At 31.0% G+C, this 25,518-nt stretch overlaps 3 protein-coding genes across 6 annotated transcripts; 1 reads left to right on the top strand and 2 right to left on the bottom strand.

The window, feature by feature from the left end:
* Positions 1-4,317: 4,317 nt before the first annotated feature.
* Positions 4,318-7,205, bottom strand: LOC137826863 (uncharacterized). Its single transcript, XM_068633013.2, has 6 exons — positions 7,077-7,205; positions 6,846-6,963; positions 6,369-6,713; positions 5,810-5,920; positions 5,130-5,560; positions 4,318-5,025 (listed from the first exon to the last, which is right to left on the bottom strand). The coding sequence occupies exons 2-6, from the start codon at positions 6,958-6,960 to the stop codon at positions 4,462-4,464; spliced, it is 1,566 nt and encodes a 521-aa protein (XP_068489114.1). The 5' UTR covers positions 6,961-6,963; positions 7,077-7,205; the 3' UTR covers positions 4,318-4,461.
* Positions 7,206-10,658: 3,453 nt separating this feature from the next.
* DGS1 (dgd1 suppressor 1) lies at positions 10,659-20,099 on the top strand. Of its 2 annotated transcripts, XM_068631193.2 has the most exons (14): positions 10,659-11,052; positions 11,221-11,335; positions 11,609-11,812; positions 12,306-12,443; positions 12,608-12,769; positions 14,246-14,440; positions 15,103-15,203; positions 16,667-16,756; positions 17,136-17,208; positions 17,276-17,304; positions 17,380-17,503; positions 18,982-19,092; positions 19,535-19,635; positions 19,786-20,099. In XM_068631193.2, the coding sequence occupies exons 1-14, from the start codon at positions 10,844-10,846 to the stop codon at positions 19,901-19,903; spliced, it is 1,770 nt and encodes a 589-aa protein (XP_068487294.1). In that variant the 5' UTR covers positions 10,659-10,843; the 3' UTR covers positions 19,904-20,099. The 2 variants fall into 2 exon arrangements, 1 of the variants encoding a protein (XP_068487294.1); XR_016514826.1 differs by lacking the exon at positions 17,276-17,304 and having other exon boundaries at positions 10,751-11,052.
* A 1,664-nt stretch (positions 20,100-21,763) lies between these two features.
* LOC137826768 (uncharacterized) lies at positions 21,764-23,950 on the bottom strand. 3 transcript variants are annotated; one of them, XM_068632904.2, is made up of 3 exons: positions 23,867-23,950; positions 22,419-23,377; positions 21,764-22,040 (listed from the first exon to the last, which is right to left on the bottom strand). In XM_068632904.2, the coding sequence occupies exons 2-3, from the start codon at positions 23,373-23,375 to the stop codon at positions 22,035-22,037; spliced, it is 963 nt and encodes a 320-aa protein (XP_068489005.1). In that variant the 5' UTR covers positions 23,376-23,377; positions 23,867-23,950; the 3' UTR covers positions 21,764-22,034. The 3 variants fall into 3 exon arrangements, with proteins under 3 accessions (XP_068489005.1, XP_090149560.1, XP_090149561.1); XM_090293434.1 differs by lacking the exon at positions 21,764-22,040 and having other exon boundaries at positions 22,410-23,377; XM_090293435.1 differs by lacking the exon at positions 21,764-22,040 and having other exon boundaries at positions 22,410-23,379; positions 23,876-23,950.
* Positions 23,951-25,518: the final 1,568 nt, after the last annotated feature.

Raw genomic sequence — 25,518 nt, 5'->3', positions numbered from 1 at the left:
ATAAAAAAAAATAAATAAATAAAAATAAATATAAATATAAATATAAATATAAATATAAATATAAATATAAATATAAATATAAATATAAATATAAATATAAATATAAATATAAATATAAATATAAATATAAATATAAATATAAATATAAATATAAATATAAATATAAATATAAATATAAATATAAATATAAATATAAATATAAATATAAATATAAATATAAATATAAATATAAATATAAATATAAATATAAATATAAATATAAATATAAATATAAATATAAATATAAATATAAATATAAATATAAATATAAATATAAATAATAAATATAAAAAACAAATAATAATAATAATAATAATAATAATAATAAATATTTTATAATAAATTATATTATTTAGAAACTAATATAGTGACTTTTTTGTATTTATATATTTGGTCACTAAATAAGTTTTTATATATTTTGGTTACTAAATTGGTTGTTAATTTGGTTTCTATATAATTGGTCACTAAATTAGTTTCTATATATTTGGTCACTAAATTGGTTTTTATTTAATGGTAACTAAATTGATTTCTAAATTAGAATCTAAATTGGTATCTAAAATTAGCGACCATGATTTTAGCCACTTAAGATTATTAGTTTCTAAATTAGTCTCGAATTAAGTTAGTGACTAATTTTATCCTTTTAGAAACCAAAAATTTAGTTTGTAAAATCACTAGTGACATATTAGTAAAACATTTAATTTATTATGTAATCTTTTTCTGTTTTTTATATGTAAATTATGAAAAATAAATTATATATATTTTCATAACATTATAAAATGAAAAAAAAAATTATAAATATAACATTCAAAATTTGTATTTCCATTCTATAAAAATAATCATTTCAAATAAATAAATATTTTTTTTATAAAACATTAAATGTTAAAAAAATATTAACTATCTACACATATTATTAAAAAATCGAATTTATTATGTAATCTTTTTTCTGTTCTTTTTAATTACTACAATATTTTGTTTTAATTTTTTGATAATAACATTAAGAATTTATGTAACTATGTACATATATTATTAAAAATTCTAATTTATTATATAATCTTTTTCTGTTTTTTTAATTAATACAATATTTGTTTTAAAAAATAACATTAAAAAATTATATTTACATTCTGTAAAAATAATAATTTCTAAAAAATAGTCTATTCTGTAAATTTAAATCAAAAAATGTATTTATTAACATCTTCAAAGTTAAAAAAAAATTACTATCTATACATTCATAAATTTATTTATTAACATTGTAAAATGTTAAAAAAATCTTCTGTATATTTGGTTTTTCTGTTTTTAAATTACTGCAACCATTTTTATAATCTTTTTAATAACAATATTTTAAATCTGGAAAATTAGAACCATAATCGATTATCACCCGAGTGTAAAATAGCACATAATCGATTATCCAAATGTTTATGACACATAATCAATTAGGCTTCCAGTGCAAAAACGATCATAATCGATTATCTCACGGAAATTTGTACAGATAATCGATTATGTCATGAACATAATTGATTATCAACAATTTTTTTCCACATAATCGATTATGGCATACGTTCATTTTCAGTGATAATCGATTAAGAATGAAACTAAACTCACACAGCTCACCTGAGGTCACAAACGAAGAACCAAACGCACTCACGACCCTCTCCAAGCTCTCTAGGTATGTGTTTTGTGAAGAACCGAATTGCCTCTGCTTTGTGAGCTTGGGAACCACATATATATTGTTGCACCTCTTTATTACGCTCATCCACCCTCTCACCAACTTGCCTATGCATTCATTGAACTTTGAACTTGGTCAAACAGATTCCTGAACAATGGCCAGGAATCTCATGTGCTTGCTGCTGAAAAGCTTCTCTTCACATATGCGCATGCATGTTTCACGTCCAATGTCCACATACGTCCAAAAATCTAGTGAGGGCACAAATGATATTTCACTCATCCTACTTGGCACTCACTCCCTCACCATCTCCTTTCTCTTCACTTCTGAATGCTCTCTCATTTGGCCCAACTTTCCCCTCACCCTCACCCATACCCTCCACCATGGCCGGATCCAAACGAGGGTGGCACCCCACATCCGTCTGCGGCTACAGTGCCACCCCTAATCCAAACCGGGGCTAAGGGAGAGTGATAAAAAAAAAAAGCAAATAAGTAGACGGAAGAGGAGACACATAATGTGGACCCTGACACAAATAACATATACATAAATTCATGGAAACAAAAGATCGTCCCCCTCCCAACAACGATGCAAGCTGAAGCCTTCTGCATAATGTTTTGGTAAACTGCAGAAGTAAATAGAGAAGTGAAATAAAGCTTAAACATTCAGTGTACATTATACACTAACTTTTGTATGAAGATGTCTTGAAGCATTTTGAGTTACTTTTGTACAAAGGTGTATTATAGGAATTTGAGGAAAGAGTTGGAATCCTATGTCACTACAAGAAAATCATGAAATAGAAACTAATTTTTAGAGACCAAAATAATTAGTTGCAATAGTAACTAAATTAGAGACCATTCTAAAAACTACAAAAAAAATTGGTTTCTAAATTAGTTTCTATTATTGTTAAATAGTTTCTAAATTGGTATCTAGTTAGCAACCAAGGTTTTAGAAACCAAATTTAAAAACTAAATAATTGATAGTTAAAATCTTGGTTGCTAATTAGATACCAATTTAGAAACTATTTATCAATAATAGAAACTAATTTAGAAACCAATTTTTTATTTAGTTTTTAAAATGGTCTCTAATTTAGTTACTATTGTAACTAATTATTTTGGTGTCTAAAAATTGGTTTTTATTTCATGATTTTCTTGTAGTGTGTATAAAAGTGGCTTAATATAATCTCTTCTGACCCTTTAGTATATATTGTGGAAAATGATAAGGTCTTTTGTGGTGACGTAGTAGTAATGAAATATTTATAATTCTTCATACATAAATACAAAATAACCATTTCTTATATAGAAGTAGGTATCATATTGGTTGAAACATCAAGTGTTCTATATATATAAATAAAATATTTGTTGCTTGATAAAAAGAACTTTTCATGAATTTTGAGATCAAACCATTAAGTTGTTGCGAGAACTCAATGCCCAGGGTTCCTGACATCTGTACCAATCTGATACTTGAGTTCCTTAAGATATTCACTTGCCTCATTTTCTGCTCAGGTTTTTGTTGTCTGATTCGATATTGTATCCTAATGTTTGAATCACAAGTCTTTCATAATTAGAAAGAATATAATTTGCCTCCTCTCCAGACTTTGTTGCTTCAAGACAGCCTAAGTTGATCTGTAATGTTATTTTTCCTTAAAAAAAGACAATTTTACACTTACGAATTATAAAAGAGAAATATAGAAATGAGTCTGTTCCAATGCTATAGTGTAAAAAAATTCGTGTTTTGAAGCATGCATCAAATGTTGGAATGATTCTGTTCCACCAGTTTACATGATCCTCACTATTTGTTTCCTCCATGTTACGAGCATTGAAGTTGATGCAACAATGGTTTTGCTTACAAGTAAATTATTAAAAAAAATTATCTGCAGGTTAAATTTGTAGCGAAAGATTTTTTAACTGGGGACTTAAAAGGGATAATTCAACTCTTATAAAAAATCACACTCACCTCCTATATTTTAACAACAAGCAAATTAATGCCTAGCCTCTTTAGCACTCCCTCCCCTGCTTTATCATAACTAATACTAGAACATCTATTGCAAAAGACTCTAACCAACATAGCAGCTCAAGAAACCAATACAGTCTCTACAATTACAAACCCAAACCTTCCAAATCAGTAGCAATATTTCTTAGACTTTAACACTTCACTCACCTTTCATGTCAAGACGTCCTTCCTACACAGATTTGTTGGGTGACAGAGGAAATGCCGTTGAAATGGCAATGGGGTGCCTACAATGAAATTTGCTTTCGGAATGTCATTCTAAATTATGCAGCATTATTCTACTTCCCCGAAGGGTATTTTTGGTGCTGGAAAGAACCATGAATCAGACTAGCATACCCTTTGTCTCCTCCATCCTTCCTGATTTCCTGCTCACTACCTTGACTGTCAAATTCTGCTTCCTTTTCCTCCAGCAAGAAACAAACCCTTTTGTGTCCTTGGCTGAGAATTATATCAAAAATTTACAAATAACCATGTTGAGCACCACACTTAGAACCTACTCATACATCTTCTGATAGTTAACAGTACACAAATTTTCATCAGTGTCCTTATAGTGTTTCTTCCCTTCACGCCATTCTCCCTCCACCCTATGAGTTGTGCTGCATTTTTAATAATCTCATCAAATTCAAACACAAACTTTATTGTTTCATAAACAAATGATACAATGAGGTGGAGACAGCAACCATGGAGTAATTAAAACACAGGAAAATTGGATAAAAAACACTTAATGATGGTAATGTAGGTGCGTAAGTAATAAGTTACTCAAGTTTGGGACGATAGTAGCTGGACCAAAAGAGTTGGTCGCAGAACTTAGATTGAAAGAGAAGAAACAAAAGTAATGCGAAAACGCCCATTGGAGCCACTGTATAAGAAACCCACTTGGTTGTGTGAGCAAATATGAGAAAGGTTGCTGCAATGAAAGCCAGAACCATAGAAGCAACGGAGATGATTAGTAACACAGGTCCAAAAGTCAAGCTGGGATGTAGTGATACCACAAATTCACTTTGTGCAAATCTTGAAGAAGTGAAATTTGACAAGAAAGAGAGTATGGACGCAGAAGAAGTGAATAATGCGACTGCGTTCGTGAAGATGAAGACAATGAACCAGTTATTGTTCTTGTCACCTGGAACAGTGAGAGCAGCTGCAAATGCTACGGTAGCAACAAGCGTTGCTACAATCATTCCAGAATCTGCTATTCCTTTGGCTGCTTCTTTGATATCTTTAGATAACTGATTGTGTTCATCATAAAATACATCAATTGGTCTCTTCCCCTTCTTGTTTATCACACTCTTTAATTCACTAGGAACGCTTTCCTGAGCTTTCTATTTATCAACAAAAAGTATGTAAAGATTTGTGGAACTGATATCTTACAATACAATACTAATAAAGAATGACTGAATAAGAATATGGAAATGAATGAATTCACCTTGAACCATTTGAGCTCTCTTTGCATTTGAATGTATGCACTTGAACCTGAGAATGATTGGAATTGAATTGGAAAAAGCGCAGCCAAGTGTAGAACGTTGTTACCTTCATTGTCCACTGCTCGTACTAACTGCTCTTTCCTATGATTTACAAGCGTATTAAAGATATCATCACGTCGATGTAGAAAAAGTAAGTGCAGTAGGTTCCGTCCATTAGGGTCCTTTACTGTGCTGAGTATTTCAATACACTTCAAAAACATGTTTATTACTTCCTTGTGGCTTACTGATTGTATTGCATCAAACAACACTACCGAAGGTTGAGTAATCAACGCAAAAGTCTCTTCTATTTTCAACTTTCCAACTTCAGCCCATATCCCTCTCAGCAATATAATACCCGATCCTTTATCATCTTTGTCGTCCTCTAATTCCATGCCTAAAATAAGAAAAAAGTTAATATATTTGCTATTTAGAAAGTTCTATATTTTACTCCTGACTTAAAATTAAAAGTGCAAATATAGTTGCTCATCAGTTGCTATACGTTTGTAATTATGAGACTAATAATTTAATAAATATCTAATCATTACCATTATAACACTGAATATCGACAATTAAGGAGTAATTCTTGCTTTTGTATGCATAAATTTCTAAGTTAATTAAGAACCAAAATGGAAATGAAGCTTACGTAATACTGTTGACGGCTTTCGCGCCAGCATATGCATTGCTGTTAGCTGCTCTTCATCTCTTGCAGTGCTCAATTCAAGGGGACATTTTTTAAATATTGTGATGGCCACATCTGTCAAATGCACAAATTATATAGAGATGATGAACATGTACAAGGCTGTCAGAAATAGTAATTACAAAATGATGGTTGCGAGAAAATGAAAAGATGAGTTAGTATGCATTAAGGGTATTTTACTTTGTGAGATACTTTACTTCGTTACCTAATGAATGAGAAAGAGTATCATTTTTAATTTTCTCTAGTCTCCTCTCTATTTTCTGAATCTGATCAGAGTCCAACTAAATTCAAAATTATATATTGAATCTGATCAGAGTTTCGATCAAAATAATTTGAACTGATCATTAAATTTGTTCTTGTGTTCTACTGAATTAAACTGAATGATATAGAATCATATCAGTTGATTGGTTGAGTTGATAAACATGATAATATAAGAAGTAGTAAAAGATAATTAGATAAGAAGAAATGGTAAACAAGGATGTTTAATTGTTGTAGATGCACTTACCAAACATGTTGTTGCTAATGGTGATGAAAAAGAGTTTTCGAATATCCTTGTAAGCCATTTTGTCAAGCAGACGCTGCTGAGAGCATAAATCTTTCACTATTCTGCCGTGGCCAGATAAAGCAGCCAAGTGAACTGGAAGCATCCCTTGGAAGTTTGGTATTAGCTGGTCTTCTGGCTTCATAAGCTTAGTCAACTCTTCAACAAAACTAGTGTTCCCTGCACCTGCTGCTATATGAAGAGCTGTGTTGCCTGATCCAATGAATTGAATGCGTACACTACTTGGATCATTTTTAACAATGTCTTCCATTTTACTCCAGTCACCCGAAAATGCACACCATAACATTTCTGCAATCCTTTCAAACTTAATTTTAGTCACTGTAATTTTAATCACTCTATATATATATATATATATATATATATATATATCATCTTCTTTGGAACTTAAATCTATCTTCCGATATTATTGTATGAAAAAACCTGATGATGGTGTGACAGCAACAGGGGGAAGAGTTTGGTCATGGCTCAGATAATCTCGTGATATTGTAATCTTTATGTTGGACTCATCCGAAACTTCCACATCAGGATTCATCATTTTCTAACCAAAATGAAAGACTCAAACTTTAATTTACATCAGAGAATAGCACAGGTAATAGTAGAACCTAAAGAGTAGAGAGAATAAAGAAGAAGTGAAAGTGATGAGAAGTTTACCAGTGGTGATCCTTGAAAGAAGATAGATGTGTGTTGATGGAGAATCAAATATTATTGTTGCAGTAGTGCAAGAGACTCCTCTTTCTACCACTATTCTATTCTTTTCTGTTCTTCAAACTTCCTCTTGCTGTTTAAACATTGCTCCTGCATGGCCTTTTACTATTGCATAATTTTTAATTTTTTTTTATGTATTTTGTTTTGGCCTTAGGATTCTTTTCTGTAAATAAAATTATTTTTTTAAAATATATGAAAACTGAAACTTTGGATGGTTAAATGTACGGAAAAAATAGTGATAATATAAATGGAAGTTGGAAATTTAATGGTAAAGTAAAAAAAATAAAAATAAAATGTAAAATAATAATAATTGATTGGTTAATGTATAATTTGTTTTTTCTGATACCAAAGGACCTATAATATTATTTTTTTCTTATTTATTGGAACCAAAAGTAACGAGGGAAAAGCAAGAGAATCGTATTCCAAAATTAAAACCGAAGGACTGCTAGATTCCTAAAGTAAAAGAGAAGGAGAGGTGGGTTCCAAATGTAAAAGGTTCACCATTCTCTCCAAATTCTTAAATTCATCTATTTCCATATCTAGACGCTGGTGGGAGGTAACAACCACAAAAGTACAATAAGGGTCAATTACAAGCCCAAAGAAAACCAGTAGCTGTTACTACAAGGATCCTAACAGTTAGGATATGTCTTCTTTCAAGTTTTTCTGATACATGCTATCAGATGCTGTTCTGTGAGTCTTGATGCACGTGAGATGAATGAAGTATCTTTGCTGCGGTTGAAGGAATTGAGAAGGAAATGAGAAGAATGAATGGGTAGCAGAAGCTCAGCAGTTAATAAAGAGAAGAGGAATGGCTTGGTTTGTTAGGAAGACACATTGGAACATCATCTACTGTCAGTGGAAATCAAAGACTAAAGCTTTAAAGCAAGTAGTATCAAACAGGGTTGCATGCAGCAAAGATATGCTTTTAGTGGAACAGAAATTCTGGTTTATGCAGAAGATTATGGTTAAGGGGCATGATGGAGAGTAGGAGAATCTGTTAGAAGATAAGTGAAAGAGGAATAGTGAGGTAAAGTTGTCCATTAAGATAGCATGCTTTATTACTGGCTGCTAAGTTAATTTCAGCCAGCAACTGATCCACATAAAGACAGTGCCTTTGCTTTTTCTAGCAGATTTTTTTTCTCCTTTTCTGGTTTTGCTGTGCTTTAAAACATTCCTCTTAAGTGTTTTACGATTTTTTATTCATGGCTTTGGCTGAAAAGCATATAGCCTAGCTAGAAGGAACTTTATTTAATATTGTAAGATTTTGTGCATTTTGTATAAGGATTTAAGCATCTGCTTCATTCTATTTATTTAACAAGTATTATGAGAAAAACTAGGTAAAGAAACAACTTTCTTGAATTAAAAACTTAGTACAAGCATTGAAAATTATCCATCCAAAGCCAATGAAATCTGCATCCCTACCCTGCTTATGCTAACAGCAGGGTTCCTCTGCTGCACCCATGACTTCTATAACAGGAGTACATTATAATTTTGGTGGCCTACAAAGCTTCAAAAGGCAGATTTCTTGACTCTGCGTTATTGTTTTACTGCATAATTGTCACAGTAGGTGAGAGTTTTATAGCACATGTAGATGGAATTCTGCCTAGAAGCCATTACAACACACAGACTACAAGTACATCCCCTAGACCCTCTTGTTAGAAAGCTTGCAAACTTCAGCTTCTGTGTACTTCTGCATAATTTATAGATTTATTTATTGTCTTAAGATTTTGAGTTAAATATATTTATTTATTATTTATTGATGTTAAATCTTTTGCTTATTTTATATGTCATATTTGTTTAAGTAATTTTAAACGATAAAAAAATTATCTCAAGACCCATTTAATGTTTGTTATTGGAGAAAAGTAATAAAAAAGTTTAAGCTCGAAAAAGAATCTAGATCCGTTAAAGAATTATTTAAACAATCCAATAAACATATACATATATATTTATATATCTATACCTATATATAAAGGGGATTCCCCTCTTAACTGCTCTTAATCTTTTTTTCCTATTTTATCCTTATATTAATATTTAATTTTATTATTGTATTATGGTCATTGTGTCATTTCTTATTCTCCTCTTAACTGCTCTTAATTTTTTTTTCCATTTTATCCTTACTTAATAATTTATTGTATTAATTTATTTTGGTTATTTGGACATTTTATAATTTCAAAAATTAATAAAATATTTTTTAATTTTAAAATTTATTTTATTTGTTATTATTTAACTGGAGAGTGGGGAGGATGGAGAGAGTGGAGAGATTGATTAGTTACTTTTCTGTTTTAAAGATCTTATTCCCTATTAAATAAAAAATTAAAGATATTTGTAATATTTTGTGGACCAGCAGGAGAGTGGAGATTTGGTACGTTACTTTTCTGATTTAAACTCATATTTATTTTTATTAAAATTGATTTAAGAAACAGATTTTATGATTCTCCACTACACATAACCCACATATCCTACTTTCCACTTTCTCTCCTATATAGGTACCTACTTTCCATTTTCTCTCTCCACTACTCTTTAACTTATTTTTGAAAAATAAAAAAAATACTAAAGAAATAAAAAAATCGGATACACAGACACGTTAGTGCCTGTGTTCGCTAGTTATAGATAATGAGTTTTAAGTTTTTGTAAGTTTTCGTTATAATGTTGGGAACATTTTCTAAAAAAGAAATACTCTTTTCGTGCCAAAGTAAATGTAAATTAACACAATAAATATATTACTTGCTAAAATAAATTTAATTACAATAATATCATTTTTTTAATAAATACAATATTTTACAATTGTAGTAATTTATTTGGGAAAACTAAAGATACAATATGAATCTTTTGTTGAATTCATAATTTTTTTTAAAGACTAAATAAAATTCTAACCATTTAGAATAAAAAATATAATTTTGAGACGGTCCATTTACAAAGAGAAACACTCCATATACACGGTATAATCTAAAAACCACAAAATAAATAAGGTCAAAATAAATCTAATTATATAAATCTTATTTAAAATAATAAATTTATTTATTATTACATTCCAACAATTTATGATTAAAGTTAATAAGTGTGAAAAAAAATTGTATTTATCATTGATACAACTTTATTGTGAAAAAGTCATGTTAAACCTAACTTCCTGAAAGTGAAATCATGTTAAGATAACACGATTCAGTTTATTTGAATGGAAGTCGTGCTAGAGTGTAAACATGTTTTTAATATAATTAAATTTAACTAACAATATTAATTACACAAAAATCATGCTGATAATACTGAAATCATGCAACATTCACACAACTTTACTTTTAGAAAATAAAAATCATGTTACCTTGTCAAGACTTGGCTATTTTTATAATTTTTTAAAATTTTACTCAATTCGATCATTAACATATTAAATTGCACTAGTTTGCTAAAAAAATCATCTTCACAACCATCTTACTTTTATATTTTTATAATTATTATTTTTTAAATATTTTAGCTAATATCTCACTTGAAATGTTTTAAATTTTCATAAATAGTTGAATGGCTTTATTTCACTTTGTCTGTGATTTAGGTGATGTTAGAATACAAGGGTTAGGCTTTTTGACTGTGAATATGTGAAAAGGTTGGGCGAAACTAAATCAAAATAATTTAATTTTAAAAGAGAAAAAAAAAACTACTACACACAGTCAAAAAGTGTAAGAAAAGTTTGTTTGAGCGGCGCGAAGCTTGGAGCAGTGGTTCTCATGGCGGTTCCACTATCGGAAACCGAATCCACCGAAAACACAACTTTTCTTTCACAATTTTATTCTCATTATATTCGAAATCGAATCCACGCTCTCTATCCTTTCTACCCTAAAAACTTTATCTCCAATTTCGCAATCCGCTTCAGATCAACACCGCGTCGGGAATGTCTTCCTCTTCCGTTACCCTCCTCTTCGCTCGACTCTCCTGTGTACGCTCATTTTCCTATTCACTTCTTCAAAATCAACCCTAAATTGATGAATATTCGTTCGTGTTTAAATTTCATTTTCATTTTATTCTCAGCTCTCTTTCTATTTCTTCATGGATGGAACGAATGAATGTTAGGGTTTTTTATGTTTGGTGTTGTGTTCCCTTGCAGGCTCATTACCAAAAGATCCAGAGTGCATGGTATTGTGGAGGGCATATTGGAGCGTATTTTGATAAATTTGCATAGCATTCAAAAGAATCTCCACTTCTGGCAGTTCAGAGCTAAGGTTCTGTTTTTAAATATCTTGTCATTTTGTTTTGTTATCTTTGTATTATAAATATTTCCAAAAAGAATTAAGAAGAAAAAATAATCTAACTGAGTTACTGCATAAGCCAATTTTAACTAATGCATAGATTAAAAATAAGCTTTCCTATAAACTAACTTTAACTTGTAATAAAACAGTTTGTGTTTTCTTTCTTATTTTTATCTTTCATGTCTTTTAGTTCATACTATGTCTATTCTGGAAATAGTTACACTGCTTATTTGTTTAAAATTTCAGAGGTCAGATTCCCAGAAGGCACGTTTCATGATTTTTGAGAGGGGTCCAAGGGCTTTTATTGATGAAACAGTTAAGTTGTTGCGTGGACTCACTGCCCAGGGTTCGTCCACACAGAGTCTGTGCCAATCTGCGTCTGGTTTTATCGACGAGAGAGTAGCTGTTTTGAGTAGCTTAAGATATTCACTTGCCACATTTTTGGCTCAGGTTTGCTTTGTCTGATTCATTGTCTCCTAATGTTTAAATTACAATAGCCTTTCATAATTAGAATGAATATAATTTGCCTGTCCCTTGTTGTCAAGCTCGCTTAACGGTGAATAATGTTTTGTTGTTGCATGATTCTGTCAAATTGGAGTTATTAATCTTTATATTTGTAGAAGAGAAAATTTGGAATGACGAATGATTTTGAAGGTGATGCTGTATCTTACATGTTTTTGTAGCAGCTGCTGCTTTTTACCAAATTGCCCTAGCTTGGTTTTTGGTTACTTCCCCCCCCCCCCCCCCCCCCCCCCCCCTCTTTCCTGGCTGTGGCACTCTTATTCATGTCTTTAGGGGAGTTTATTTTATGAGGATAGTTCTTCTGGCATACCTGTAAAACACTTTTGAACGCACCTGTGGAAATAGAAAATTATAAATATGGAAGAATTGCTCTATCAATCGATTCTCTGATATTACTTCAAATTTGAAATGTCATGCTCAGGTTTATATGGAAGTTGATAAAATCGGAGAGGATTTAGTGGCAGATCCAGAGACAGAGCTTCCAACTTTGTTAGTTAAAATGAGTGATTTGTTTTCAACATTAGAAGCTTCAATTGGGCATCTACATGCAATGCGTGAGGTATATATATATAAAGTTGTTCATTTTTGCCTTTTTTCCCTCTGTTTTCATTTATGTACGTTAACTTAACCCTTAATACTGTGAGCCGTGATTTTTCAAAATAAAACTGGAGCATGTTTGCAGCTTAACATTGTTTCTAGAATTGACCTTTTGTGCTTATTCAGAGTGATTCTTCTGTTGACGGGAGCTATTCATTCCCTCTGATATTTGAGAAGGTGCCAGAAATAAATCAGGACGGATCTCAGTGGACAGACTGTGAAATAAGAGATGCTATCAATTCAATTTATCAAAATTTAGACAAGCTGGACGCATACATATCTTTTCTTGTAAGATCTTCTATGTTAATCGTGCAACTTCCGGCAGCTCACTCTATTAGCATTAGCAAATTAGCATTTTCTTTTGATTTTTTGGTGAGCAGTAACGGAGTACTGCTTATGTGCCTTACTGTTCAGCATTTTTTTTATTTTCTAACTAAAAATTACGAAGTTTTGTATAAAAAATATTCTTGTTAATACTTTTGAATTTATATACTTCTATCAGCAAAGTCTCACTTCAAAGAGATGACTTTTGTTTGTTTGTTCAGAATTTTAATAATTAAATAGATACGCTTTATTTCACAAACTGAATATTTTACTTAATATTACTTATCCTTTTAGGTCTAAAAAGTAACTTGAAAAATGAGATATTAAACAGAAATATTTTCCAACCTTCCTGAAAATAAGGTTTCGACCACAATCATGATATTAACTTTGTTTGGTATTATGTATTTGAAGAGTCATTTCTGTTTGCTATTAGGCAATAGTTCCTTCATGATTAAATGAATTGGCAGCTATAATGCTCCTTGCCTAAGGGGATTAGTTTCACACCCATAAGATATGTTGATTCATGGGGCATGTGTGTTACTCTATTCAGTTAGCAAGCCATTTTTATATGAAAATCAGAGAAGTGAATAGTAGCCATACCATCATTGGGATGTTAAAATTAATTGCTTACCTAGCTTTCTCGTTATGTTGTACTTTGCTCCCCTTTGCTTCGACTGGTAATGGAACAGTAAACCCCTCCGTTAGACAACAGTTGGCCTGACTCTATGATAGAGACTTGGGTATTATAGGATGTCTAAGTCCCACATCAAGTAGTATGAGATGTTAGGTGGAGAATTTAAGTGTTTGATTCTTCCCTCTTAATAACTAGCTTTTGAAAGTGTGTTCCTCAAGTACTTGGGTGCTTATCAATTAGTTAGTATAAGAGCTGGTTGTTGGTGTCTTGAAAAAGGCTATGTACGGCGAGAGTTCTGACCAATGATGGAGTTGAGTGAAGTGTTGTAGAATGAAAGTCCATCCTAGGAGCGGTGCTACAATAGATACTTGGGTATTATGGGGTACCTAAGTAACACACTTGGTTCTTCCCCCTTAATAGCTAGCTTTTGAGGGTTGGTTCCCCAAGTGCATTAATACTTATCAATTTAATATTCCTTATTATATCTTAAACATTTCAAGGTGTCTCTTAGTTATTTTCTACTCGGTTATTTTCTATATTCTAAAAATCCATGGGACTTCGTCAATCCTTCAATGCCAATTAGAAGTGGACAAATTTATCTTGACTGGTGTCAATTACAAGGGCTTCTATTTTCTTACCATTTATATTGGATTTAGTCATCTATGGAGGTTTTGAAATTGAACAAGTAATAAACTTTGTTGATAATACTTATTCTTTTCTAGTTTCAGTTGGTTTATGTTGATTGGACCGTTCAGTAACATGAATAAAGTTTTAAATTGCAATTTAATGGTTGTGATATGTTTCAGGTCATCAAACATAGAAAGCCCAAGAAAATTACTCAATATTGGATCCGCTATACATGTGGTGCAGTTGGTCTGTCAGTATGCTCGATTTGGCTCTTACGACATAGTAGATTGGTGGGAAGTTCTGATCTTGATAATTGGGTTCAGGAAGCTAGGAACTCAACAATTAGCTTTCTTAAGAATCACGTAGAGCAACCGGTAAATTTCTCAATGATTTACCAGGGTTTTCATTATTCTTTCATTTTTTTCATCCTCAATAAAGGAGAGTTGGACTTAAAATATCCTTATGAGATAGGAGCTGTAGTAAGCATTGTAAAATTTGCTTAGCTGCATTTCCCCTCCAAATCTCAATCTATTTGATAATTAGAATTAACTATGTAGCCTTCCTAAAAGTCCATTTTCAGCAAGCAATGGACAAAATTCTTTTCCTTGAGTCTTTTCCCTCTTCATTCCCATCTTGATATCTGTTGAAAAGTTAACCAAACTGATTGTGATTGTGATTGTGATTGTGATTGATGTAGGATGGAAGGATGAAATAAGGTTTAATATTGTCTAGTAGCTGATCTAAAGTGTATTATGCAGGCGAGGTGGATTCCAGCATAAAAATATGGAAGCCCTTAGAATATTATAAAGCTAGAAGGAGTGTTTTGTTTCTTATGTTTAAATTAAGCCTGGCCCTAGAATTTTATTTAATATCCCATGAGTACTCATTGTACTTTGGTTGGGTTAAATCCACCAGTTGAAACCACATAAAATCCTTTAAAATAATCCCTATAAAAATTACTGTTTGAGATTTGAGCCCTCTTGTTTGTCACTGTGTCCCACATCTTTGTATATATGCTGAAGCAATCAATTTTTAGATTTTATCCATTAGGGACGAACTTTTTGAGACATTCAGAAAGAGACATCAAGGTATTATGGACCTCGAAGAGGTGCAGTTAACTTCAAACTCATTACACAGGTTTGGTTTTTAAATATGTTGTTCTCCTTTTTCTTTAATACTAAACCTGTATAGAATCTATGTGCTTTGGATGCTTATTTTAACATAATTGTTTATAGTTTTGCATTGTATGCTATTACTTAGGTACCTTAATAATTTTGTTTCTATAATTCTCTTTCGATATAAATTGTTGATGTTTCTTCCAGTTGAAGTAAAAACTCTCAACCCATTAGGACCTTTTGTTTTACAAAGAAAACGAAATCATATTATTCTTATTTTAAATTTATTTTTCTAAATAAAATATCAAATAAACAACAATATATGTTAAGTAATTTTAAAACTTTTGAAGATTCAGAAGAACCCTTCCTTTCAATAACCCACTATTCAATTAATTGTTATTAACTTATTAGACAGTATAGATTAGTATGGAAAAGCTTCGTGTGAGTCATTGAACTTTGCTTCTGGTTTATATGTAATTACGCATGTGCTTGGTCTTATTCATTCATAATAGAATATGCATGTATGCAAGTTAGTGAACAGTGTTGGGTACGTGTAGGGTTGTTTGTTCAAAATGGAGATGTTAAAAAAATACTAAATTGTTTAAAAGAAAACCGAACTGAATTGTTCCTAAATAGAATTGTTTGAACTAAACTGGACTATGACTTGTGAGATTGGAAAATATAACTCTAAAATAAGATATTAATTGGTAATAATTCAAACAATTCGAATAGTTCAACCAATTCAAAAGCAATTTAGGGTAGTTCAATTTGGTTCAGTTCACTAACATGAGGCACTTCAATTCAATTCTTTCAAACCATTATACAATAAAGTTTAGTTCTTTCTAAAGTTTAATTCAGTTTTAGAATAGTTTAGTTCAATTCATGTACATTTTTCCAGCCTTAGGTGTGTGTGATGCCTGTGAAGGACTGTTTGAAGGATTATGGGTGGTGTAACTGTTTGTGAAACTATTGGGACCTAGCAAATTTTAATGAGCTGCGTTGAGTATCTTCTGTGGCTTGAATTAGGGCTGATTCTATCCGTAGAAGATTTAATTTGATTAGAGATAAAAATCATCAATTAATGAAATTTATGCAACAGATGTACGATGCTATTTTTGTGTAATCTTCACGATTCACTGTAGTCCGGTTATCTACCATGATATTTTACTATGTTCTCTAGCATCCTTTTGTACCATAGATAGAAATGTAATCCTCTTATACCACCTAAATCTCTATCTGAAGAATATGGATTTATAAGAAACGAGATAAAAACATGTTCAACAGTAAGGATCTATTAGAGTTAACTAGCCTTTGGGCTATCAATTATTTCATTTTTTTAGGACTACCTGGAATTGCATTTGGTCATATTCATTGATATTAAATTTGACTTGCAATAGTAATCTACTCGATATTGAAAGCATGGTGGTTGCATGGATGATTGGATATTGCTTTCTTAGTAACTATTTCTAAAAAAATTCTGTGCAGGATGTTGTTGGCATTCAGTGAGCAAGCAAGGGGTCAGAATATCCCAGCGAATGCTTCAGACCAGGAAATGCTTGAGATAGTCATGGATAGGTGAGTTGGAATATCTCTAGTTATACTGGTCCAATGGTAGTAAGTTGCTTCTGTAATTGAATTTGAAGTAGATACATAGATTTACCTGTAAGCAATTTTTTATGATATTATGCCTACTGGGATGTTCATACAAAATATTTTCAATTTATATTGATTGAATATATTTTAAAATTAAAATTAAAACTTGGATTTTGATGGAATCAAAGGACAATTACATACAGAAAGTGAATTTTATATATTGTAGTCCTCTCGATATAATGTAATAGGAAGAAATTTTGAATTTAGAAACCTTATTAGTAAATTCTTAGTATCACTCCATTTCTTGTAACATTGGTGTTTATCATGTGCTAAGATCTAATTCTCTCAAGTATAAATGCAGGTATGAGAAGGAACTCATGCATCCTATTCAAAACCTTCTCAATGGAGAGCTGGTTCGCGCTATACTTATTCAGGTAATGTAATTCATATGTTATATGTTACATCTGTTTAAGTTTTTAACATAATTCTTCAATATTCCAGGTTCAGAAGCTCAAGCTGGATACTGAGACGTGAGTTTATTTGAATATAAAATTTTAAATAAATATTCACATTGTTTTTATTCCTCAATATAATATTTTGGTCAGGGCAATGCTAGAGCTGAACCAGATTCTACGGGCAAATGAAATCAACTTTGCCGTTCTGACTGCTTTACCTGCATTCTTTCTCTCTCTTTTACTCATCATGGTAGTACGTGCATGGTTCAAAAAGGTAATTTCCCTTGTTTAGTTTGCAAAAAATTATGATCATAATGCTGATAGGAATCCAAATATCATACTGCAGTTCTTACATAAGAAAACTTGTATGAATGAGTTGGAGTGTGGATCTTGTTTGGAGTGACACATTTTTTGTGTATGGTTGGATATTGTTAGAATTTTAGTCCCTATAAAAATTTAAATTACACATTGTGCAATTTCTATGCCATGCAATTTTAAGATATGCAATTTTGGTCTCTATTAAAACTTAATTGCGCATTTGGTCATTCATTTTTCCAAAATTAAGCATTTTGGTCTACTGTTGATGTTATCCAATTACTAATAAAAAGTATTACATGTCTATCAGTAATTATAGTGTCAAATATTCACATAAAATATTAATTGCAAGGTTTAACAAGTTTTAACACTATCTTTATCGATATATTAACATTTGCTATTAAAAATTGAATGATATATATTAATGGTGAACTAAATTGCTTACTTTTTGAAAAACTGGAAGACCAAATGTGCAATTAAAGTTTCATATCAAAAATATACATACATGAAATTATGAGCACTAAAGTGGTTTTAAGCAAATTGGTTTATAACTTATGGGGTAGATATTACAGTACCTGTTTCTAGTCGACATATGTATCCTAATATCACTTGATTAGGTCAAAAAGGTGTTCTATTTTGTATCAAACCTGCTCAATTTCATCCTTTATTTGTTATACTTAACTGCCCTCCAACTTTTAAGAATTTTGTTACTGCCTCATTGATTGGAGGATGCTCTACAGTGTTATGAAGTTACTTATTTTTGGTTGTCCTTGAATTTTCACTCATTATAATTTAGTTATATAATTTCCAGTGATTTTGATAAACCTTTGTTTTGTCATCTTTGTTTACGAGGAGATCGTCTAATGTGTCTTTGGTCGTGTAGATGGTTTTCCCTTAGGCTGTCTAGTCGTGGTATGGTCATAGACAGTCTCTCGCTCGACTGTCTGTATTGTTGTGTGTAGACGATATCCGTCTAGTGTATTGTTGTGTGTAGACCGTCTAGTGTGTTGTGTGTAGATGATCTCCATTTCAAATTGTCTAGTTTGTTTGTTCTTGTAGACAGCCTAGTCTTTGATCATCTAGCCTTTTTGTTCTTACTAGACCGTCTGTGTACACAACTCAGACCGTGTAGTTTGCTTTCAGGTTGGTTAGACCATCTTAAAGATTAGTCTGTTTTGCTGTTATTTTTCTTGTTTTGCTTAAAGTTTGATCTTCTTTGATTCGGCTGTATATATATTCATCCCTTGCCTTCTTTTTGGTTTGGGAAGAATAAAATTTCCGAAGCTCTGTTTTTCGTTACTTTCTGGTTTTGCTTTCGTTTCTTTGACCCCTAGTGTCAGATTTGTCAACTTGTTTCAGTATTGCCTTCATTATCTTTTCTCTTAAAAAGAATTTTTTTATTCACTAGCATTGATAAAAAAAGTTTGTATAAATTAGGATACCAAAGCTGAGGGAAGAGGTAGAGTTGCTCGCATTCAGAGGAGGTTACTTGTTGCTGAGGTTAAGAAAAGGATTGTGCGGTACCAAAATTATGTTGACCAAGGGCTGGTAAGAAGCTTTCCTGATTCTTTTACATACATGTGACTACAGTTCTTCCTGCATTGAAGTTTCACGTCTATAAAGTCACGTCATTTGTGCATACATATATGACGCTTGATTTTATTTAGCCCTCCCAAAATGAAGTTTCAACTCTCGTCGCTCACACACACATATTATGGAGACAATTCACCTAGGCCGAGTTGGTCTAGAATAATCATGATAGAGTATATGAAAAATGTTCTTCACTGTGGGAGTGGGGTTCACCAATATTTCTCCCACCATGACACGTGTTCTAACGTGAAATTTATGACATTAATTTGGGAATATGTTCCAATTATTTTTAATGGTTTAAAATCAATTCTATTTAACTTTAAAACAAAGAAATCCTTAGTTAATTTGAAGGAGATGGATGGAAGAAAGATGGGAAGTTAATGTTAGATGTTATCTACAGGAGAGAGATGCACAATGTATGTTTGGATTGGCACTCTATAGCCTGAATCGCCTATATCATTCTATCAAAGGGCACGCAGAAGCTTCTGGAGAGTGGGAGAGGTTAGTTGCACTCTTTTTGTCTCAGCTATAATTGTTCACTCACTTCCTATTTATCGGATTTATATTTATATCCTCTAACTGTTTAAATACAAGAAAAGGGTGTGAATTTTATGATTGTTAAAATTGCTAAATCAATTATATCATGAACAGTTTGCGTGAGGATATAATAGATTTGGCAGCCCCTGGACTGCAAACTTCAGACAAGCTCTCTGTGATATCACACATGGTTACATATGACTGCTTGCTTCCAAGTCAGAACCGCCGGTAGCATATTTTAGTATACTATTTTTTTCTTAACTCTTCTAATCATGATTTTCTAGCTACTTTCAAATCCAATTTTGTTTTGGATGTACGCATATCTTCCTCATGCATGGTGACATTTTATCGCCATAGTGTGATCAAAGATTTTGACCAATTTTAACAATTGAATACAAATCATATTTTGAAGGGATGATAAGTAACTATATTTCATTGTCTTGCAAGTGTTTTTTAAAGTTTTCATTTTTTTTGTAAGTCTTCGGTGGGAAATCGAAAAGGATTCTTATGCCATGTTTAAATACATATATAAAATATAGCAGCGAATTAACTTTTAATAATTAATCATTATTCATTTGTGCTACGTAATTATTCTTTTTGTATGACTAGTATCTTTATATAGTAGTCACGCTACATAAATTGATATATACAACATAGAAACACAACTAATGAATAATGTATCCCTATATTATGCTTCCCTATGAAAAGAAAATTGGAAAGAAATAGTCTACTAACATTATTTAGCTATTTTTTCTCTTGACAGAAAAAACAAAGAAATGAAAAACTCGTTATTATTTATGATTTGTTATGACAATGTTCCATGCAAGAAACTATCTGTCACAACCAAATGTAACCATTAACAATAAAAAGACTTGAACCAACATTGATTTCTATTTCTGATTTCATAGATATTATCATTCCATGTTAAACACTTACTACGATGACATAATGATTAAGAGTAACAATTTTATGTATGAATAAGCAGTTAGAGTTTCATCTCTAAGCATTTTAAGTATAAAATGTTATAGTATCAACTAATTAAAATTTATTAAAAAAACTAATAAAAAATTATTATTGGTATACTTTTAAGATAACTATTACAAAATTTAAGAAACTTATTAAAACCATATAATATAATTATTTCAAATGATAATTCAATTTTTTTGAAAAATGATTTTTTTTCATAATTCAATGGGTATTTTTCTTCCAAACCACAATGCTTACCATGATTCTTTCCATCTCATACTATTGACGCCTAGTTGACCCATATTGTATATATATAGTTTAAGAATGAAAAGATAAATTAAAATATTTAAAAAAAATTTATAAAAACAAGTATTAGATCATTTAAAATATTTAATTACTAAAAAATTAATCAAAAAATATCATATTTAACAATTCTAAAATATGAATATTGACATATTTTTCCTTATTACTAATAAAGAGAATGTATTACCATATCGAGTTCAAGTTATTCAATGCATTTGATATACCATCAAACTAAAATAATTTGATCGGTTTATAAGTTTTTATAATCAGACTGGTTTACAAGTTTTTTAATTGATGCATTGAAATGGTTTGTTTTTCAAATTTAATTTAACCAATGTTTATATTCAATATAAGTGTGCAAAAAGTTGTTTATATGTGACAATATTAGTATAACTTTTATATAATAAATACTGTATTATTAAAAGATTCAATAGATTATTGAGGTAATACTCCAATTTTGATTGGGAAATAGTTCACACAGTATCTAAGTTTTGTCCTTACAGCTATACTCATCATTTGAATCAAGCATTACTAATATTTTGGCACAACAAATGTGAGCCTAAGAAGAAACTTCTCTTTATGGTCGAATTTAGTAGCCAATGTTTAGCAATTACGAGGAAGATGCATTTTTTGTTTAATACTTAGACGAGAACAGGCATAAAACTTTGGAGTGTTTTCATGTTGTTTGGTACAAGCACACTTTGATTCAAACTAATAATAGAACTGTTTGATTTAAAGTGGAGACCACACACAACCCTGAAAGGAAGCCATAACATGACCAATTCTCAATTCCAGAATGACAAAGAAAACTGACCATATACAATTCCAAGGCAAATGATCTTTTATCTCACATTAAGACAGCATTAGATTGTCATGATAATCAATAAGTACAACAAAAGCACGGTTCAAAAGAAAGAAAACAAGCCAAACTGCAGCAGCATATTTTCACTAAAATTCTGATATTATCTCATAATTTGAATGTCAACTTGATCTCTAAAAATACATATCAATGCCATCAGAACTCATAAAGTAATGCCTTAAAGTTCAAGTCCGTTTTTATTAATAACCAGTAAATAACCTGCTACAACTCTTCTTCAATCCTGCAAAGAAAAGGATTATAGACAAAAGTTATGGAACAACTTATACAAGATAAAGACATTACCAAGAGATGGAACAACTTATTGGGAAGCATCCTTGTTTCAGATAAAAATTTCTCATCAATGAAAGACGAAAAATTGTTCACTAAATCTATTTGTCATCTTTCCAACTAAGCACAGGTAAAGTTCTTTTTCAATACTAGATTCTGAAGCATTTCTACTATATTGAAAATATGCAAGACAAGGGCTGCATATGTGAATTGAAAGCTATATCCTGTTTGATGATATGTATAGTTGCATGCCAATACCTTATCATTTTCTAGAGAACTTTGAAAACATAGAAAGGAATCAAGAAACATAATTAAAAGAAGTTTAACAAACCTCATCTTCATCATCATCATCATAATCACGATCTTCCTTCTTTTTCTTAAGTTGGGTTGTACCACCCTCTTTGTTGATGGGCAATTTCATTGCTCCAAAGGGAGTGTCAACATCAATATGTCCTTTCATGGTGTAACCAGTTCCCCTTCCTCTAATCATATCCCAGAGGGCAGAGCCAAAATCCTTAGGCCTGAAGGAAATTGGAATATCAATATAGCTAAACCCATTTTTCTCAATTTTAGCAGATTTGGTGAGTTCGGCACCACCGATGCTAACATCACCAAGCCAGACCTCATAATCAAGAGCATTGAGGCCAAGGTCAAAATCATTCATGTTTTCCAACTTCAAATGAAGAGTTGCAATTGTCTCTTCAAAAGAGAACCTTTCAAAATGAATCTTCTCAAGATCAATATCAGGCTTATAAGGTATGGGGATTTCTCCAGTTTTCTCCAAAGGTAGAGTTAGCCTTCCCAAGATGGGAACATCAAAAATGAGACTCACCTTCACCCTATAAGGAATGATGCTTCCTGGTTTAATATCAGCATATGTTTGCTTGATGTCATCATAAATCAAAGTAAGAGGAATTTTGACAGTCTGTTCTCCGTGTGCATGGACAGTGCCTGCATCTGGTATCAATCCAGAAACTAGCTTCCTTCCATCACTCTCAACCAAGTAGTCTATGTCAATCAGAGGGATCGGCACCGGATTTGGGTTCTTTATGAGCACATCAACAACAAGATCTGCCTTGTGAAGATTAATTGATGGAATGTGTATCGCAGAAACATCAGCAGTAGGCTTCCCAAACCCAATAGCTTCCTCAATCTTCTCACCAATGTCGTGAATGAAATCCTTCACCTTCTCAATGAATCCACCCTTCCCTTCCTCTTTATCATCTTCCTTGTGCTTTTCATCCTTGCTACCCCTTTCCACCACTTCTGGCTCATCAGATGTCGACATATCTAAATTACAGATAGCAAATTTTCACATAAGTTAGCTTGATCAAGATCCAAATCCAATCCAATCACACAGCAAATCAAAGTCAACCAAAGTCACAAGTTAACGCTCTGATCAATTATTTGCAAAGGAAAACACTGCAACATGCTGGATCACTTGCATCAGCATTAGCTAGTTACAAACACACGATTCAAAATACATACTTTAGATCTCCATGCTCCAAAAAGGCAACAAAACTTGTCATTCCATATCAGGGTGATGATACTAGAAAAAAAAATTATTTGCATTTATTTATGTAAGTACATTTTGTCAATGGATTTCCCAGGAATCATAAGATGGTCAACGCTTGATCATTTGAGTTGAATACAAGATACCACCCTCGCAAATATCCAAAATGAGGAAGCTTGGTCAAATTGGCCTTAAAGGGGATCATAAAAATGGAAGATACTAGGTGGGAATGAAGCAGAAACATGAGAAAGAGTGCAGAGAAGTACCTGAGAATTGAGGCGAGATGAGTGATCCAAGTGACAGAGAGAGAGAGTGTGTAACTGTGAATCAGATTAACACAACACAACAACACCACACAACAGCATAGAGATCAAGATTTTGTAGGGGACAATAAAAAAATACAAAAAAAAAACTGAAAAAAAAAACTGAGATTACATGAAGGGTCAGATATTTGGCACGAAGAGAAGATGAATGGTAGCCGTTGATTGAAGTTTGAGTTGGTTTGACCTCAAAACCAAGCATTCAACTCTGTAAAGCATGGTCCACACGGAATGCCTAAATAAAAATTTCAACTTTTAAGAACGCCAACTACAAAGTTCAAAAAAAAGTATAAATTTGATTAAGTGATCTTTTTTGTTTATTAAATATCGAGTTCATATTATCAAATATTTTATAAAATTATTATGGTTTATTTTTCATCTTCATAAAATTTGAAATAACTTTTTTATCTTTTTTTTCAAATGCGTAAATTTTTGTTTTAGTTTTTATAAAAAAAATATTTAAAAATGTTCATCTTTTAGAACTTTAAATCCTTCCTTTTAATATCTAATGCTTATTTTAAAATATATTAATAACATTTATTTTTCAGATTTTAAAAGTTATTTAGATGGCACCCCCTTATATTATCACATTACTATTTTTTACTTAACTAGAATGATTATTTAAATTTTTATTTAACACATAAGTAATTAACTCGTAACATACAATATTAAAGATAAAAAAATGGTAAATTTTCAATTTTTAAAAGACTAAAACTAAAAATTTACAAGGATTAAAATTAAAATTTATTCATTTTACAGAAAGTAAAAATACTTTTTAACTAGATTAGTATTCAAGACTCAACACCGACCAATAAAATATATATAATTTATTAATCATTGAGTTGATAGTATTAAATATTTTAATACAATCTACTATTTATTACTGTATTTAATGAAAAATAGTAAATTTTGAAAAATTAATTAATAAATAATAGCATTCAAGCAAATCTACTATATCTTATACATGTATTTTGGTAGGGAAAATAGTATAAAAAGAAGTAAAGCACACAAAAAAAATAGAAAAGAGAAAAATAAGATGAATGAAAATAAACAATAACAAATGAAGTAACTTTTTGGAATTTAATAGTTAAAAACAGAAAATAAGTACATAGAAAAATAAAATGAAAAATATTATTTTTAATATTAATTTCTTTTGTAATATATGTTTCCAGCCCTTTTGATCTGATAAAAAAACACTAAAACATGAAATGTCAATTTTTGACAAATTCACCACAACTGAACTGTTACAAAATGTTAAACATTCCTTGAGTATTTCTTTTTTGCAACTTCATGAAAAAATAAACAGGTTTGTGCTGTATATCTTGTTTTGTTCTTCCATATTTTTACTTTATCAAACATCTCACATTCTTTTTTTCATGATTTAAATCATTACCATATCAAAATTTTAAAGGGTTTATTATTAAATGAATCTCTTCAAATTTTGATGTGTGATTATTAATACTTTAAATATCAAAATGAGCTCCTTTTTATGTTTTAGCTTTTGTTTTTATTTTTTATTATTGCTGCAAATCCTTAATTTATTGATGAATATAATCCATGCAGTATCTATTTATCTATCTACACAATACATTGGATTC

Source organism: Phaseolus vulgaris, chromosome 8 (genome assembly GCF_051622355.1).
Source record: "Phaseolus vulgaris cultivar YP4 chromosome 8, ASM5162235v1, whole genome shotgun sequence".
In the NCBI taxonomy this organism is placed as follows: domain Eukaryota; kingdom Viridiplantae; phylum Streptophyta; class Magnoliopsida; order Fabales; family Fabaceae; genus Phaseolus; species Phaseolus vulgaris.
The sequence above is the reverse complement of the archived record's forward strand: the minus strand, read 5'-3'. Positions and strand labels throughout refer to the sequence as shown.

Coding starts and splice junctions, on each gene's coding strand:
- LOC137826768 (XM_090293434.1), bottom strand. CDS start 23,375: ATGTCGACATCTGATGAGCCAGAAGTGGTGGAAAGGGGTAGCAAGGAT.
- LOC137826863 (XM_068633013.2), bottom strand. CDS start 6,960: ATGATGAATCCTGATGTGGAAGTTTCGGATGAGTCCAACATAAAGATT. Junction 6,714..6,845: donor TGCTGTCACACCATCATCAG/GTTTTTTCATAC, acceptor AAAGGATTGCAG/AAATGTTATGGTGTGCATTT. Junction 5,026..5,129: donor GAGAGCTCAAATGGTTCAAG/GTGAATTCATTC, acceptor GTTGATAAATAG/AAAGCTCAGGAAAGCGTTCC.
- DGS1 (XM_068631193.2), top strand. CDS start 10,844: ATGGCGGTTCCACTATCGGAAACCGAATCCACCGAAAACACAACTTTT. Junction 12,770..14,245: donor ACGCATACATATCTTTTCTT/GTAAGATCTTCT, acceptor GATATGTTTCAG/GTCATCAAACATAGAAAGCC. Junction 16,757..17,135: donor CTTGAGATAGTCATGGATAG/GTGAGTTGGAAT, acceptor GTATAAATGCAG/GTATGAGAAGGAACTCATGC.